General features: G+C 37.0%; 1 protein-coding gene across 24 annotated transcripts in view; it reads left to right on the top strand.

Moving 5' to 3' along the window:
- The window catches only part of DLG2 (discs large MAGUK scaffold protein 2), a 1,037,827-nt gene that overhangs the window by 739,109 nt on the left and 283,039 nt on the right, over positions 1–15,679 (top strand). For all 24 annotated transcript variants that reach the window (XM_074917829.1, XM_074917850.1, XM_074917842.1 and 21 more), the window contains 2 exons: positions 6,277–6,421; positions 9,318–9,459. In XM_074917829.1, coding sequence (XP_074773930.1) covers positions 6,277–6,421; positions 9,318–9,459 — 287 coding nt within the window. The remainder of the gene's footprint in view (positions 1–6,276; positions 6,422–9,317; positions 9,460–15,679) is intronic.

Here is a 15,679-nt window from a genome sequence, read left to right as displayed (position 1 = left end):
GCTTTTCAGAACTTTGTGTTCGGTGCCAAAGTATCCTTGTATCTTTGGGCCATATCCTGTTGGTTCTTGGCCCATGTAGTCAGAGAGATCAGACTTTTGTGAGATTATTTATGCTTATAGGAAAAGTGATGTTGCTCACATACCAAGAGATTTAATTTGCTTCTGTTTTCTTGCTGAAAACAGAAGGAGGAAACAGGAGTCACTTTTCCTCTTCAGAATGTTAGGCTTCCTTTCTACCCAATTCTGTGCTGAAAAAAAGCACCACCCCATTGCAGCCCTATGAAAACACCAAACAATTGGTGTTGGGCTGCAATGGGGTTGGATTGCGCAATTGTTGGTATGTTCCTCACAGGATTCTCTACTAATAGTATCTATTTCTTTCAGATTGTATGTGGATGCATGATCATGCTTGTGGTAAAGTAGTCAGAACCTGTCATATGAAATACATCTAGATTAGCATTTGGTTCTGATCAGAAGCACTTTTCCAAAGTGATTTTGGCTGTCTTGTGGGATGGTCGTTTAGAAAATAAATAGGACTTTTTAAAATGAAACTGCAACAGAAAATGTGATCCAGGAGCATTCCTAATTAGCATTGCATTGCAGCTGTGAACAGGCATTTTAGTCAGCAGACTCGATGGAATGCAAACTAACCCCCTTGAAAGATGTATAGCATGGATGTCATATCATCCAGACCCTCTGTTGCTGTGGATCACTTGTAGTGCGCACATACTGCGCTCAGGTGGGTGCACCCACAGATCCAGAGGTACACTGTGATGGAGTACAGGCATTACTCAGATTTAAAGGAAGAAAACAATGTGAACAGATAGTACCTGATCTGTAGGTTGTACTGACTGATTAGCACAAAGGAAACATGCGAGAAAAAATACATTCTGAGGTGGAAAGTGAAATAGTACTGAACTAACCTGAGTTTGGTGGCTGCATCCCTTTTGATGCGGTGCTGGGCTCTGAGACAGATTTACACTGCTATTGACTCTGGCCTTGCAATGCTTTATCTAACATTCAGACATAGCTTTGTTATGATCCATCTTTGGACTGTACCCTAGCAATAAGCTTCCCAATTTATTCCTTCTAATGATACTCTTACCTGGTTGTTCATTCATCCTCATGCCACTTCATTAGCCTTGAAAACATTTCTTTATTTACCAAAACCAATGTAAACTGGGATTAAAAAATGGTGGTCCAGTATAGTACAGTGCCATTTGCACTGTGTATGCCCTACACTGCTTGAAGCCTGAAGCCCACTGGTCTTGTATTTGCAAAGCTCGTTTCTCTGCAAAGAGCAGATCTGGTTTAGGACACTTAGCCTATAACTATTAATAATCTAAGCAAGATAATTTCAGAGGGATTAACAGACTGTGTCATCTGAAGATAGCCAGTATCTTTTCTATTCAGAGTCCAGCACTTGTACAAATAATTTAGGAGTCCACGGGATTGTAAGTACTTAATTAATAAGTAGTTAATTAAATAAAACAGATTTGCTTCCTTAAGACAAATGATTGGTCATCAGCACTGGAAAACCTTTCATTATTCACAGCCTTTTAAATCATGGCAAGTTTTTAAAAAGGCTATCAGTGTTCTAGATTTACAGCTGGCACATCACAGGTGTTTACTGGCAAATGTTCACTCAGGATTCAGTCCAGAAAATCCACTTTCTGAATGAAAAGTAGAATATTACATGGATGCAAACATTACCACTGGTAAGGTAAAGATCACCTCTTTGTCTCATTCACTGAGTGAATCAAATCTCTCTTCCTCTAAATCAATAGAGGAGAGGAATGAATTCGCTTTAACAAAAAGAAAATCAAATAAAACAGACTTATTCCTCCAGAGCTCTTATTCTGTTACCAGTTTATGCTGTTGCGAATGAAGTTATTCTTTAGAACACTTGTACAGTCATTTTGGGGATTCTAAGCTTTTCACTCTAGCTACTTCTCAGTGCCTTTGTTTTCCAATATGAATCTAGGAAAACTTCCAAATAAGATAATTCTTGCTTAGGTTTACATTTCATTGCCTTGATTATGCTATTTAGGAAAAAAAACCACCCCAGTCTTTTTATATCTCTTTGGAAACATTTCTTACTGATTTCCCCCATCACTGAAATAGCTTCTTTGATTGCACTTGTATCTTTAATTTCCTTCTCTATTGCTATATTATTTCTTCCTCTTATTCTTTTCCCGTAATACCATTATGTCTTTGTATCACATACTTTCTATTTAAAGAGACAGCTTTACTAATTTCTTTTTTATTTCAGGTGATGTTTGCATTTCTGAATTTTCTGTGAATGGAACTTTTCCCATTAGAAAAGCCCCACTTGCTCCATTCCTGTTTTACTTCTGACTCCTCTCCTTTGTCTCCTGTCACAGCATTTTGTGGCTCAAGCATCTGACTCCTGTAATTAGACCAACCACTCTGATAATTTTTTTTTTGCATTTGCCTTAGGGTTTTTTTCCCCCCTTAATTTATTGCTACTTGGCTTCTTAGAGCCAGAAAGTTGGCATGCAGTAACTATTCTACCCACTCAGCTCTGAGGTCAGTCCTTCTGCATGAATGTTTCAGCATCTCATAGGGTTCTATGCCATATACACTTTGATTTCTTATTTTGTGTGCATCTCCCACTCTTCTTCTTTTTTACCTCTAACTCTTTTTTTTCAAACTATATGCGCCACTAAGGTCATCATGACAGCAGGAAGTGAAGCTTTGGTATGATGCATTGACTGTGCCACAACCACTGAAAAAGCCAGATTTAGTACTTGAAATTCTGTTAAAATAGGCATCTTTTATGGAAACAAGAAAAAGCTCAAGAAATAGTCTCTCTTGGAGATTCTGAGAGATTGTTCTCTCTCTATAAATCTTACCATAAATAACATCTACGACATCGTATTTCCTAATAACCACAGTCTCTCTCATGATGTTATGAAGAATGATACCCAGAGATTTCCTTATGAAAAAAATTACATACTACAGTCATCTTGCAATAATATCTAGGGAGCTGAACAATATAATTTTTGAGTGTATTCAGGTTTTCATTTTTGTATATCAGAATAAATACAGACTTCTTTATTTGTAATCATTGTTTTATGATCAAAAATTAGAAAATATATTGATACATGTACATATTAGTATTAAAAGGAATTGTAGCTCCAAAGCAAGGACTGCCTTCTGAAGGAAGCTGGGAAATGCATAGTATATTTTGTATACTGTAATCCTAAATTGATGTTGGCAATGACTAAGGAAAGTGGGTTTATCTCCTCCTCAAAGAACTTCCATTTAAAAGAGGCCTTATGACACTACTGAGAATCTTTGTCTTAATGAATGAATCAATGTAGTTAGTTAGTTAGTTGCTCTTGATGTACATTGAGTCTGTCTTTATTTTTCTGTTTACTGAGAAGTGAGCAGTCCAGGACAAAATTAGTTTATTAGCAAACTTCCTTTCTGGAAGTGATCCCTCTAGAGATGAGAAACCTCTAATTTGCTATATATTTGGGATCAGTTTGAATAGTAATTTTGGTATATGTTGCTGGAATACTTTTTGTAGCAGAACTCTATTTACTTTGAAGGGTCCTTTCTTCTCCTCAAATTTTCTTCCAGCATCTTTTATCTGAAGTTCTCCTTTGTATCTTGATTCCACTCATGTGTTACCTTCTTTCAAGTTCTACCAAGTTCCAGCTCTATATATTTCAGTTTTCCACAATATTCTGCACACTTAGGCTTATATGTAATAGAAATGAGACAAAAAATAATCATTGTGCATAAACTTTGCAATGATCTCTATGATCTTAAAGTGTATAAACATAATGCGTAACTGCTCAGACATTATTTCTTAGTTTAGAATCACTTGTTCTTTAATTCTTAACTTCAAGATGTGTACTTGTACATAGCATTGGTAAAATACATGTCTTGTAAAGTTATTGTCAGGGAGATAAGAAGTAGGACCTGTCATAGCAAATATAAGTTTTATATATATCATACTATATTTTCTAATTCTAAAATGACTGTTTATCCTCCAGCTGCACAACTGTGACATCCAAGTGTGTTGTGATGGATGTGCAGCTAGATTTCCAGGAAAAAAAAAACTTTGGAAAAAAAATGCACCAAGTCGATTTTGTGTCTAATTGTTTTTATACACTCCTAAAAAGACCAAAAGTCAAAGCCCAGACAGTGCTATGATATTTGTTTTTGTGTCTTTTTTTGACTAAGAACATCTATTGACAGCAGCGGTATAGCGGGAGGTTATTATGTGAGACTTTCTTTACTTCAAAAAGCTTGCAGTTAGGATGAAAGACAATGCGATAGATACAATGTACAGACAGTGTGGGAAGGAGAAACGGTAAAGGATAACTGTGCAGTCATATTTCCAAAGGTGTGAATTTTCAGTATTTGGCAGTTTTGAAATACATAAACAGGAAAAGCTTAATTTCAGACACTTCTTCTTGCTATCAGCCTAGTAATTTAAAGGACATTTATTTATTAAAAGTGCCTATGTGTGTGACTGCTGTTTATAACAAGGAAAACCAGAGAAATTTATAGAAGATTGATATCACATTTTATTTAAATAGAAGACCTGTCAAAATACGGCATAGAGTGTCAGCAACTCTCTTCTGAGTGTTAGGTTGTATCATTTCTCTTCATGTCAAATTGTCATAACATGCATGTCATTGCCTCTTTCAATTAACCTTAAAACCAAGCCTGAGAATTATACAAGGAGCAAAGTTTAAAGAGAATCCTTACATTTAGCAATACTGTCCAATAGCAATCATTCTGTCTTGGTGTTGATGAAATCGTCTGGGTATGAAGAGTCCCCCAGTGATTTATAATTGCTGGATTTCTTTCCAGTTACCAAACCCTTTGGCAGTAGCTTATTGTCACAGCCCAGTCTCTGATAATTTACTGATACTAAACTCCCTAGAAAGTATTTATTTTTTTTCTGTGATTTACAGCTATACTATGTTATACTATAGCTGAGGAGCTACTTTTTTTTTTTTTTTTTCCATCTTGCATAATCTTTACAATGAATCCTTGTAGTAGCTAGAACTTGGAGGATGGCACTTTAAATCACAATAAAGTGTTTCATATAAAATTTTCACCGTGAATGTAGCTGGAACAGGCTCCCTAGGGAAGTGGTCACGTCACCAAGCCTGTCAGAGTTCAAGGAGCATCTGGATGATGCTCTTAGTCATATGGTTTAGTTTTAGGTAATCCTGCGAGGAGCTGGGACTTGGACTCGACGATCCTTATGGGTCCCTTCCAACTCATGATATTCTATGATTCTGTAGTTTCTGTTATCTTACACCATGTCTGAAACATCTGCACCCTTCTTTACTTTTCTCCTCTATCCTATAGTTTCTCTGCTCAGGATATGCTTTTTGGGGCAGGCACCATTCACTATTCTGTTTATAGGAGGACAACCTATTGTTGACATTCTGTAGATATAGTAGATTTATATGTGAATAGATTTTATACACGTCTACAATAAACCACTTCTGACACATCTTTTGATTTTCTTCTCTAGGAGTAAAGCATAAACAGACTAGTTTTTTTACCACTGTTTCCTTCCCTGTTTAATCTGTAGTCCTGTGCTCTTATCCTTGCTCTTGTTAAGTATTTTTCTTTTCTGATAAAGCACAGAACTAGTACTACATTCTCTTATTTTTCAATGTCCCTTTCCTATGCTTCCAGAAAACTGACAAACTTTCACACTGAAAATCCCTTTTACCCCATTCAGAACTGCCGTTTTCTATTTCTTGCACCTCATAGGCAGCCCCTTATCCTCTGTACCACTTTGTACCTCTTATTATTTCAGTGGTCAATGTCATAGCAGGGATGGAAATATTTGGGATGTTAAGTATTTCTGAGGTTCCAGCCATGCATGCTGAGAGATGAATTTAGACAGTTCATCTTGATAGGTCAGATAAGCAGTTTCTGTAAATGATGTGGTGTTATTAAATTATTATTGAATATTGTTTTATGTTAACAATTATATTGGTAGCAGAAGAGCACAAAGGGCTTTTCTACTCACAAGACCAAGTGCCACTTCAACCCATTATGATTCTGAGATATTATCAATACTGCTATGTCAGTCTTTGAATATATATGTGCTAAAAAAATTGTATTTTCTACCTTGCTGCAATACCGCTTCTGTAATCTTCGGTGCTCTTTGACTACAGCATTTTCCCAACATTGTAATAACTGCAAGGCTGTGTCATTTTTTGTGTCTATTTCTGCATTCTGACTCAGCTGTCTGATTTTTCCTTTAAGGTAAATAATTACAGTTTAGAAGAAGTTACCCATGAAGAGGCAGTAGCGATACTGAAGAACACATCAGATGTAGTGTATCTGAAAGTTGGAAAGCCCACCACCATTTACATGACCGATCCATATGGCCCACCAGATATTACTCACTGTAAGTGACTTCTGCAGCTCATTTTGTTTGAGATACCAGTTTGTCAGATGATTGTGTTTTTTTCATAGATTGTCCAAAGTGGCGCTATTGAAGTTTATGAAACAGCTTGGAAGGCTACAAAAATGAAATGTTTATTGCCACTTAAGTATGCTACACTCACGAAATATTACAAATAATATAACTGCTAAAGTATTTTTGCAGCAAAAATAACAATGTAGCTGAGGTACTGTTGTGCTCGTTCCAACGAGTCATTGTTCAGGTGATCAGACTGAACTGTAATTCTTGTGACATTTACAATAATAACTATATGCAAATATATTTTGAAATATGATTAGGTTTGTAGACTGGAGTCCTCCATCCACTGAAAAACTAGAACAAGCAGCAGACCATCTTGTACAAATTTAGTGAAAAACCTGAGGCAAATATATATCATATTTGAATAAAATATTTACTTGGAATGTAAAAATCACTTCTCTACTTACAAAAATTTACCTATTTTCTGTATATATCTGATTCTTAAATTATTGTTCCACTTTGCTTTATTCTCAGTCTGTCTATTAACTTTATGTATGTTACCTGCTATTTTTTCACTGAGGACCAAGGCCTTGTTGAAACAATATAGTAAAGCTCGGTGAAGGATCTCATAGGAAGAGAAGATTATTTTGTTTTAAACCAAATTTATTTCAATCAATTCAGGTTGTTATATCCAAACACTCAAAATCATCTGGGCTCATGCTCAGCATTCAGGTAGAAAGACATGCATCAAGCTGCATCACCAGGACTCCCTGAAGTGACCAAGTACAAGGCTGTGGAGTCCTTTTCATACACTTACGTTGGCAACTTCCTTGCTGATGTGCTTTTTGTACACTTAAAGGAGACAACAGCAAGTAGGATATTCTGGCTCTCCCATCTGTCCTACCTATACCTGTCTTTAGGATTTGCTCACTTCTCTTTTGTCTCCTTATCTGAGTGTCCTAGGCTCCAATAGAGTTTTTATCTCCTGCCATCATCTCTTAATGGCTTGAGTCTTTGTTTTAGTTTGGGTGTGGGCTGTCCTGATAAGTTACATGTAGTTATGTTGAGTATTGATGACCTATTGATGAATCTAGGTGCTATCAATACACGCCATTCTTATACCCCTGCTACCAGTCCTGCTGGTGCCCATACCCAGGCATTCCCATTCTCTTTCATTCACAGAATTCTTAACATTTCAGTTGCAGCTCGCTATGCCACTGGTGCCTGTTAGTCTAAATAGTTCTTTGCTGTAACTCCCTTTCTTCATTTAGTTGTCCACCTTGGGTTCACCTACCAACAGGGACCATCTGGACCATCTAACAACTGGATGGCAGTTTAATTTTTCCCAAGAGCTTCAGCAATTGATCTATACCCATCTTGATCTCCTGCCAATAATCCTAGGGGCACCTAAGGCCAACCAAGGGCTGGCAAAGGCATATTTTCCCAGTAAATTCTAGAAATTTAATTTTTCTGCACTTTTGCATAGTGTTACTATTGTGGACTGGAGAAGTTAAGGGAAAAGCTAAATATCCATAATCGTCTTTATTCAGACTGCTCCATAGAAATAGAAGGGAGTGTTTTATAACGTGCACATCAGGTGGTGCACTCAACTGTGCTGAGGATACCTATTTAGTTAGCAAATGTTACAACAGATGGCAATCATGTTGTTCAGTAGCAGTCTGGTCTGGATCTTAGTGAAGCCCACGAAGTAAAAATGTTAAATGTTCCTATCCAATTGCCTGCTTTATCATACTTTCCAAAATAATAATTTGGAAGTTCTAAACCAGTGTGTTTTATTATGTCAGATTATAGATCAGCAGCATATGAGAAGACAGAAGTAATTCCAGAGGGAGAGTAAAGGTTAAAAAGATTTGCAGTAGCCCATCCAAGGCTGTTGGTGCATACAGATTCATTTATCCTTAGGGAACGTTTCATTATACCTACACATTCAGAGTATTTCAGAACAGGTAATGGCCTTTCCCTGCAGAGATATTTTGCTTTGAAACATTCCGTATCTCAGCATCTGAAAGAAAGACTAAAACTAATACTAGAAAGTTTAGCTGCCACCTTCTCATGGGAAAATTAATCATAGCTCATTGCAGAAGCATGTATCATTGTTTTTCCTATTTATCATTTCCTTTTCTAATTACATTAACTAGAGATTGAATACAACTGTTATTACATCTCTCCAGTCATAAATATCCCCAGTAGCTTCAGAATAGCAAAAATCAAGCAAACAACAAAACTCACAGACCCAATATAGAATGTCCTGTAATTTTAATTATTAATCATTAATATGTATAAGATATTTGTATCCACTTTGTATTTTAAATATACAGATTTACTGTGATCCATATACCATGTATGTTGGTAATGAAATTCCTATTATCTTGGGAATTTTGGCACCTTTAGTAGATCACAGCTTTAAATCTTCACCGTACATAATTCTTGCCATACATAAAATTCCTGCTCTTATCCTTCATTGAGCTCTTACTATATTACTCCCATTGATGTATATTGGAGCCAAAAAGAGGAGACCGCTTCTAATCTCATCCTCTCCTATTTTACATTTCCTTCTTCAAGTCAGTCCTAATTGAAGAAAACATTTCCTGACTCCCAAACTATCCTTTCTTCTTCAGACCCCCTCTAGTCAATCCCTGCAAATGAGCCTTCATTATTATTAATAATAATAATAATAACCTTTCAGGAAAATTCCAGCTGTTTATTCTTTCTTGTTACATTTTAAGCTTTCTCAGGCATGGTCTGTTTTGATGTTATATACTATGAGCACATTCTTGATACTTAACTAAAAAATGCTACTCTGGTTACATCTAATCAAACATGAAAGTGGCTAACTAGAAATGCTTATTCTTACCATCAGCTTATTCTCCACCAATGGAAAATCATATCCTCTCTTCTGGAAACAATGGCACTTTAGAGTACAAGGCATCCCTGGCCCCTATCTCACCGGGAAGATACTCACCCATTCCAAAGCACATGCTTGTGGAGGACGACTACACCAGGTCAGATGCTTCTCTTTATTTGTTACCTTTCATGACAGTTGCAAAGGACATAGCTAAAGCATTCAGTGCACCTCACATAGAATACAGCATATGGTTCTTTTCACCCATGTTCAAGGAAGATGAATTGAAACTGTTACAGGTATGGAGACAACTAAGAGAAAGATCACACGAATGAATGCTGACCTGAGGTCCATGTTGTCTGGGTGCAATCCTGCACTAGTTCCTAAACAACGTGGCTGCACTTGAGCAATGCTGGCACTGAAAAAATTTTCTGCTTCTTAACACAGCTAGGAGATATCAGAATCAGTGACCCATCTGGCTCACTGCATGTATGGGTGGAGGGTCTGTATGTGCATTTGTACGTGTCCGTGACAGTACGCTCTGAAAGGTCCAGCTTGTCTAGTGATCTTACATAGTTTAGTAAAAGTGAGGCTAAAAGAGCCTATAATTGCTCTTTGTACACACATTGGAAGATAAATGTTACAGAGAGAAAACATTATGGGAAAAGAAAAAAATATGTGTGGACTGACTGCAAATAAATATAGGAGGGAAAATGAAAAAAGTTTCTTAACTATTAGAGCAATCATAATATGAAACAGTTTTCTTTAAGAGCATAGAGGTTAAAAGGAAACTGTTTATGCGGTGGCACTTGACACCTTTATGAAAGGGCTTCTTTGATGTGATTATTAGCAAAAAGACCCTGAAAATTGCTTCTTATGGTGTTTTTTTTTTTTAATAATCCCAAAAGAATTGTAACTACTATATGAAAGCACAGTAGCAGAATTGTATCTATATAGTTGATTTCCAAGTAGAAAAAACACATAGAAAATGCTGGGAGGATTCTTTTACACCTTGTCATAGGGCAACGCTGAATGTCACTGATGAGACAGTATTTATTTTTTTGTTTGAATAGCACTATCATTCACTTAGAAGACCACAGTTGTTAAGTTTATAAAATGAGCCCTCATTATAATGTCTAGTAAATTATAATGTCTAGTAAAATCTAGTAAATGTAAAATTTTTTTTTCTGTGCCTGAGTATTTATAAATTCATTGTGTTTAAAGCTAGTAGGAGGCTGTTCTGATCATCTAACTTGACCTACTGTGTATCTCAAGCCAAAGAGTCTCGTCCACTTACGTATTCATCAACTTCATAACTTGCTAATTTGCATTTAATTTTTCTTGTTGCATATGATTACGATCTCAAGCTGCTTAACTTGTTGGATCAGACAGATTCAGAGTAACTAGATCATGATACAGTGTTTACTCAGGACATAAATGTGTGGAAACCACACCTTGCTTCCCTTTCTTGGCTAGAAGAATTTCTCCTTTGTTTTGGTTGAGAATGCAAAGCTGACATTGCTTTCCTTCAACTTAGAAGACATTCAATTGGGATGAATTTTCTCCAAAGGGTTCCAAGAAGCTACATTTTTTAATTAATAGGTAAAGCACTGATTTCATTCAATTGTGCATCACGCCTTTACCTGGGCTAGTACTGACCTCATAATTTCTGAAATGCCTGTGTATAGGAAGAATACCAATATAGCATCTGGGTTACAACGATGAAGGCTTTGTCAATAAGCTTGTAGTGCTGAATTCTCTCCTTCTGTAATGAGATGTCAACACCATTATTACTGAGACAGAGTTGGTAAATTTAAAAACAACAAAAAATAGACAACCTTAAAAGTAGATAATAGCTGAGACCAAGAAGTCACAGAAAGTGAAGGAAGTAACCCTAAAAAAAGGAAAAAAGCTGCCATGAGAATTAAAAGACCATTTAAACAGAAGACCTGTAAGGTAATGAAGTATCTTTAGACACCTGTGTTTCATTGTATTACATGTAGCTGATTTTAACTTCCTAATTATTTCTACCAAAAAAAAAAGGAAAAAAAAAAAAGAATAAACAGTTATAGAAGAGAAGGCAATGACAGTCCTAGCTCATTAGTTCAGTAGATACCCAGTAGAAAGCATACTTGCTCAAAGCACCCTGCAGGATATATATTTAAATTAATTAGTATGTCTTTTTGATCTTTTTAGGAAGAAAGATGTATTCCTATCCTGATATTTTTAGTTTGTTTTAAACAAGTTAATTTTGCTGATTTAGCTCCAGACAGTAGAGCCAAATGCTAATAATACAGCGTGGTCATTGACTGAGGTATTCACACCAATGTCCATTTTGTATTATCTGGGGAAATAAATGACCAGAGAAGCCATGTATATTCTGTGAAATATTCCTCTCCTGTGTTCATCTTCTATCTGGATTTCCAGGTTAGTGTGTTGTCTAATGAAGGGCTGATATCCAAAGTCTTCTACGGCATTGAAAGTATTGACATAAGAGGCTGACTCTACCAAGCATGACCTGTGGAAGGTGTGTGGCACTGGCAGAAGTAAAGGTGCAGAGTAATAGGAGCAGACTCTGAATGGATCAGAGCAAATGAGGTGAAAATCTAGTAGTTCTAAACAAGTAATTGCTTTGACCTATTGAAAAGAAAGAGGCTGTTATGGACTTAATTATATTAGTAATAATAACTTACATGCTACACTGATACCCAGGATACAAAAGCACAAAGAATAAATGTCATAAATCATAAGAAAAATGACACTTCTTGCCATTGCATTTCCTCAGTGGACATACATCTTACGACACTATCTGAAAGACACCCAAACAAGAGCCAGAGACCAGGTTTCTCCTCTGACTACAATGACTAAGAAACTCTGACCTTCAAAACCAAACCAATGAACCTTTGAACAATGCTTAGCCTGTTGTTTTTTTTTTCAAATGTCCATGTAGTTAATTATTGCCTATTGATTCAAGTGGGACTATTGAAGATGCCACAGTTAATTCTCACAGTGATTTTCACAGCTATAAACTGAGAACAGTGAATACACTCTTTAATGTGCAATGTCATAGGATTTGTTGATGAGTCTGCCACTAAAATAAGAAGATAATTGGAAAGTCTTCGTTGCTGACCAGTTTAGAAAGAATTAAAAGAAAGACCAGTTCAGAAAGACTTTTGGAAAGTTAATTATCATATTGATAATTTTAGTGAAACCTATAGATCCCTTGATTGCAGCATTTATAATTAGGTTTCCTTACATAATTTTTTATAATCAAGATGATTGCCAACTACTGTAATGCTATCCATTAAAACTACCTGGTTCTTGCTATAATAGGTTTTCAGAGCTAATTTATATGGTGATCACATAACGAAATTTATTACCTGTGCAGTCATAATATGGCAATACTTCTGGCAGTTTTTCATTTGTGCCAGCTAAAAATATCTGGAACAGTAACTTCAATATAAGAGGCTTTTGCAGTTTCATAATTCTTTGTATGTGTGGTTTGAGTGACAAACTTTCTTTTAACTTACTTGCCATAATGAATCTATCGGTAAAGCTTAAATGGTTGAACATTCAACTCGATTTGCCGACTTTCTCTTTCTTTTGTTTTTGTTTTTCATTTTTTGTTCCAATTCTAAGGTTTTTTTACCTAAATACTTGTGTTTTGCCTAACAAAAAGAAATGTTTCTGCTGATAAAAACTTGTATTTTTTGGTCTGATATTGAATCTGCATCGGAAAAAAAATTCAGTACAACTTTTACTCCAAAAAAACTATGGGGAGAAAAAAATTGATCCAAGCACAAGGGATAGCAAAGTAACAAATCATCTTCTACCACAAGTTTTAATGAAGCTGGATGATAGAATCATAGAATGGTTTGAGCTGAATGGAACATTAAAGATCCTCTAGTTCCAACCTCTCTGCCATGGGCAAAGACACCATGACAGTGGGATATTGTCTTTTAATTTCTGAGCTTTTGTAAGTTGTGTGTGTTATTGGTCCAAAATGTTGTCAGTGGTGGGTATAATTTACTTTGTTTTGTTGGATTCATTTTAAGTTCACTCAGGATGGAAGCTTTGCCTTCTTGTATTTTTTATAAAGATTGTCACCTTTTCAAATTTAAGTAAAACAACACAATGGTTAGTAGAATGTGGAATCAAGAGTGGATAAAACCTATATGCCAAGTAATTCTCAACACAATCATGTTCATTCAGCAAGTAAGTCCTTATTTGTTGTAGTTTCTAGTAAGATTAAAGTGTTGTGCAGGCAATGCAAGAGATTCCTTGATTGTGTTTCTATTTCCTACTGCTGCTAGAGGAGAGAAACAGGAATAATTCTCTGCTTGACCTGCTGCTTATGAAAAGGGAGGAACTATCGGTAAAGGTGGTGATAAATAACAGCTGGGATCAGAGTGACTGTGAGTTAGTTCAGTTCATGATTCAAAGGAAATCTGTAAAGATAGTCAGGAAGTTATGACTGTAGACTTCAGAAGAGCAGACCAGCCTTTTTGGAGAATCACTAAGCAAAATCTCTTGGGATGCTGCCACGGAAACATAGGGTCCCTGTAAGATGGACAATTTCTAAATGAAACTTATTGAGAACTCAGGAATGAACCAGTGTGTTGGGTGAGAAGGAGGGGGATTCAGCCTGCTTGGCTGAGCAGAATGCTTTCTGATGACCTAAAATGCAAGGTGTAGAGCAAGCATTGCTTGACTGCTTAATGGCAAAATCAGAAAGCTGATTGATTTGAGCTAAGACTTACAAGGGTCATAAAGGAAAACAAAAATTGATTCTCAGTTGTGCTACATTGAAAAATGAACATAAAATTTGATGAAGGGAAAAACTGATAAATGGAGGGGAAGACAAAGTAATGACAGAAGTACTCAGACTGAAGTACTCAACATCATCTTTGCGAGGCATTTAAGGGACCAGAAGGTAATTGTAATAGTCAGAATAGATTTACCAAAAGCAAATCGTGTGCTTGTCCAGCCTGTGTTGCCTTTCCTTATCAAATGACTCGCTGTCTGGGTGAGGGGAGAGCAGTGGCTGCCCTGTACCAACCAGTGCCACAGCACAGATGCTGGCTTGAGCAGAAATGCCTCTTTGCTGGGTGAAAACACAGCTGACTTCAAAAGACATACCTGACCCACACCATAACTCCCACAGATGTGCATCTGGGATCTTCTGGGGGTACATGGTGATTCCTCTTCTCCACTACTTGCCCTGGGGAGTGGCTGGAAAGGTATTTCTCACACCTCTTCTGTGGGCAGGAGAAGCTGTAACACAGGGAGCACCCTTTAAAACTCCTCCAGCAGCCTCTCATTCAAAGATGGGGAAGTGTTGGATAAACACGTTCAACTAATCCATAGCTGGAAAGAAGATATGATTTATAAAAGTTTGGAAACTTTCTGGATAGCCTTTTAGGTATCTCCTAGATTATATGCTATCACCTTGCTCATTAGCCTTCTTCCATCATGGCTATGCTAATTTTTATGCAACGGCAAACTTTGGTAAGGCTTTTGACACAGTCTCCTACAGCACTCTCACTTGAAAGCTGAGGAAGAATGAACTACAAGAAGAGACTGGGTTGGGAACTGACTGAACCAGTAGGCTCACAGGGTAACGATCATCACTTGACATCTATCAGGTGGTCAGGGATGATCAGAGTCGCTCAGGATACTTTGAGTGTCAGCGAATACCTTCATCGATGACCTAGATCATGACACAGCATGCACCCTCAGCAGATTTGCAGCAGATAATAAATTAAGGGGGAGTGGTTAACGTGACAAATGGCAGAGCTATATTCCAGAGGGATCTTGATATGCTCAAGGACTTGGCCAGGAGAAACCTCCTACAGTTCAGTAAGAAGTCTGCACCTCAGGTGGAACAGCTCCACACACTTTTATGGGCAATGAAACAAACATCTGAATTGCAGCTTCATTGAAAATGACCTGGAGGTTACAGCAGATGCCAGGCTGAACGTGGATCCAGGAGTGCACTCCCATTGCCAGTCAGGTAATCAGCAATTAGGCTCTATTAGAAGTGTGGCCAGCAGAAAAAGGTAAGTTATGTTCTAGAAGACTGTGACCAGTTCCTGTTCTTCAACTTCAAGAGGGTTGTGCTAAAACAAGAGAGGGTCCAACAGATTCTCAGAGTCCTAAATCACATGGAGGTTAGAGGAATATTGAGGGAACTGGGGCTTGTGTAATGTTGTGAAGAAGAGATAAGGGGCAATCTAAGAGCACTCTATTAAGTACTCAGTCGCAAAGATGATGAAACTCTTCTCAGTAGAGAGGGACCAATGGCTGCAAGCATTGACTTTCGATGTTCTGATTTCAGTTTGAGAAGAAAAGAAAAAAGACACCAGGTGGGTGGAGTAGAG

This window comes from Athene noctua, chromosome 1 (assembly GCF_965140245.1).
Source record: "Athene noctua chromosome 1, bAthNoc1.hap1.1, whole genome shotgun sequence".
NCBI classification, from domain to species: domain Eukaryota; kingdom Metazoa; phylum Chordata; class Aves; order Strigiformes; family Strigidae; genus Athene; species Athene noctua.
Note: the sequence above shows the minus strand (reverse complement) of the source record. Positions and strands in the feature narration are given on the sequence as shown.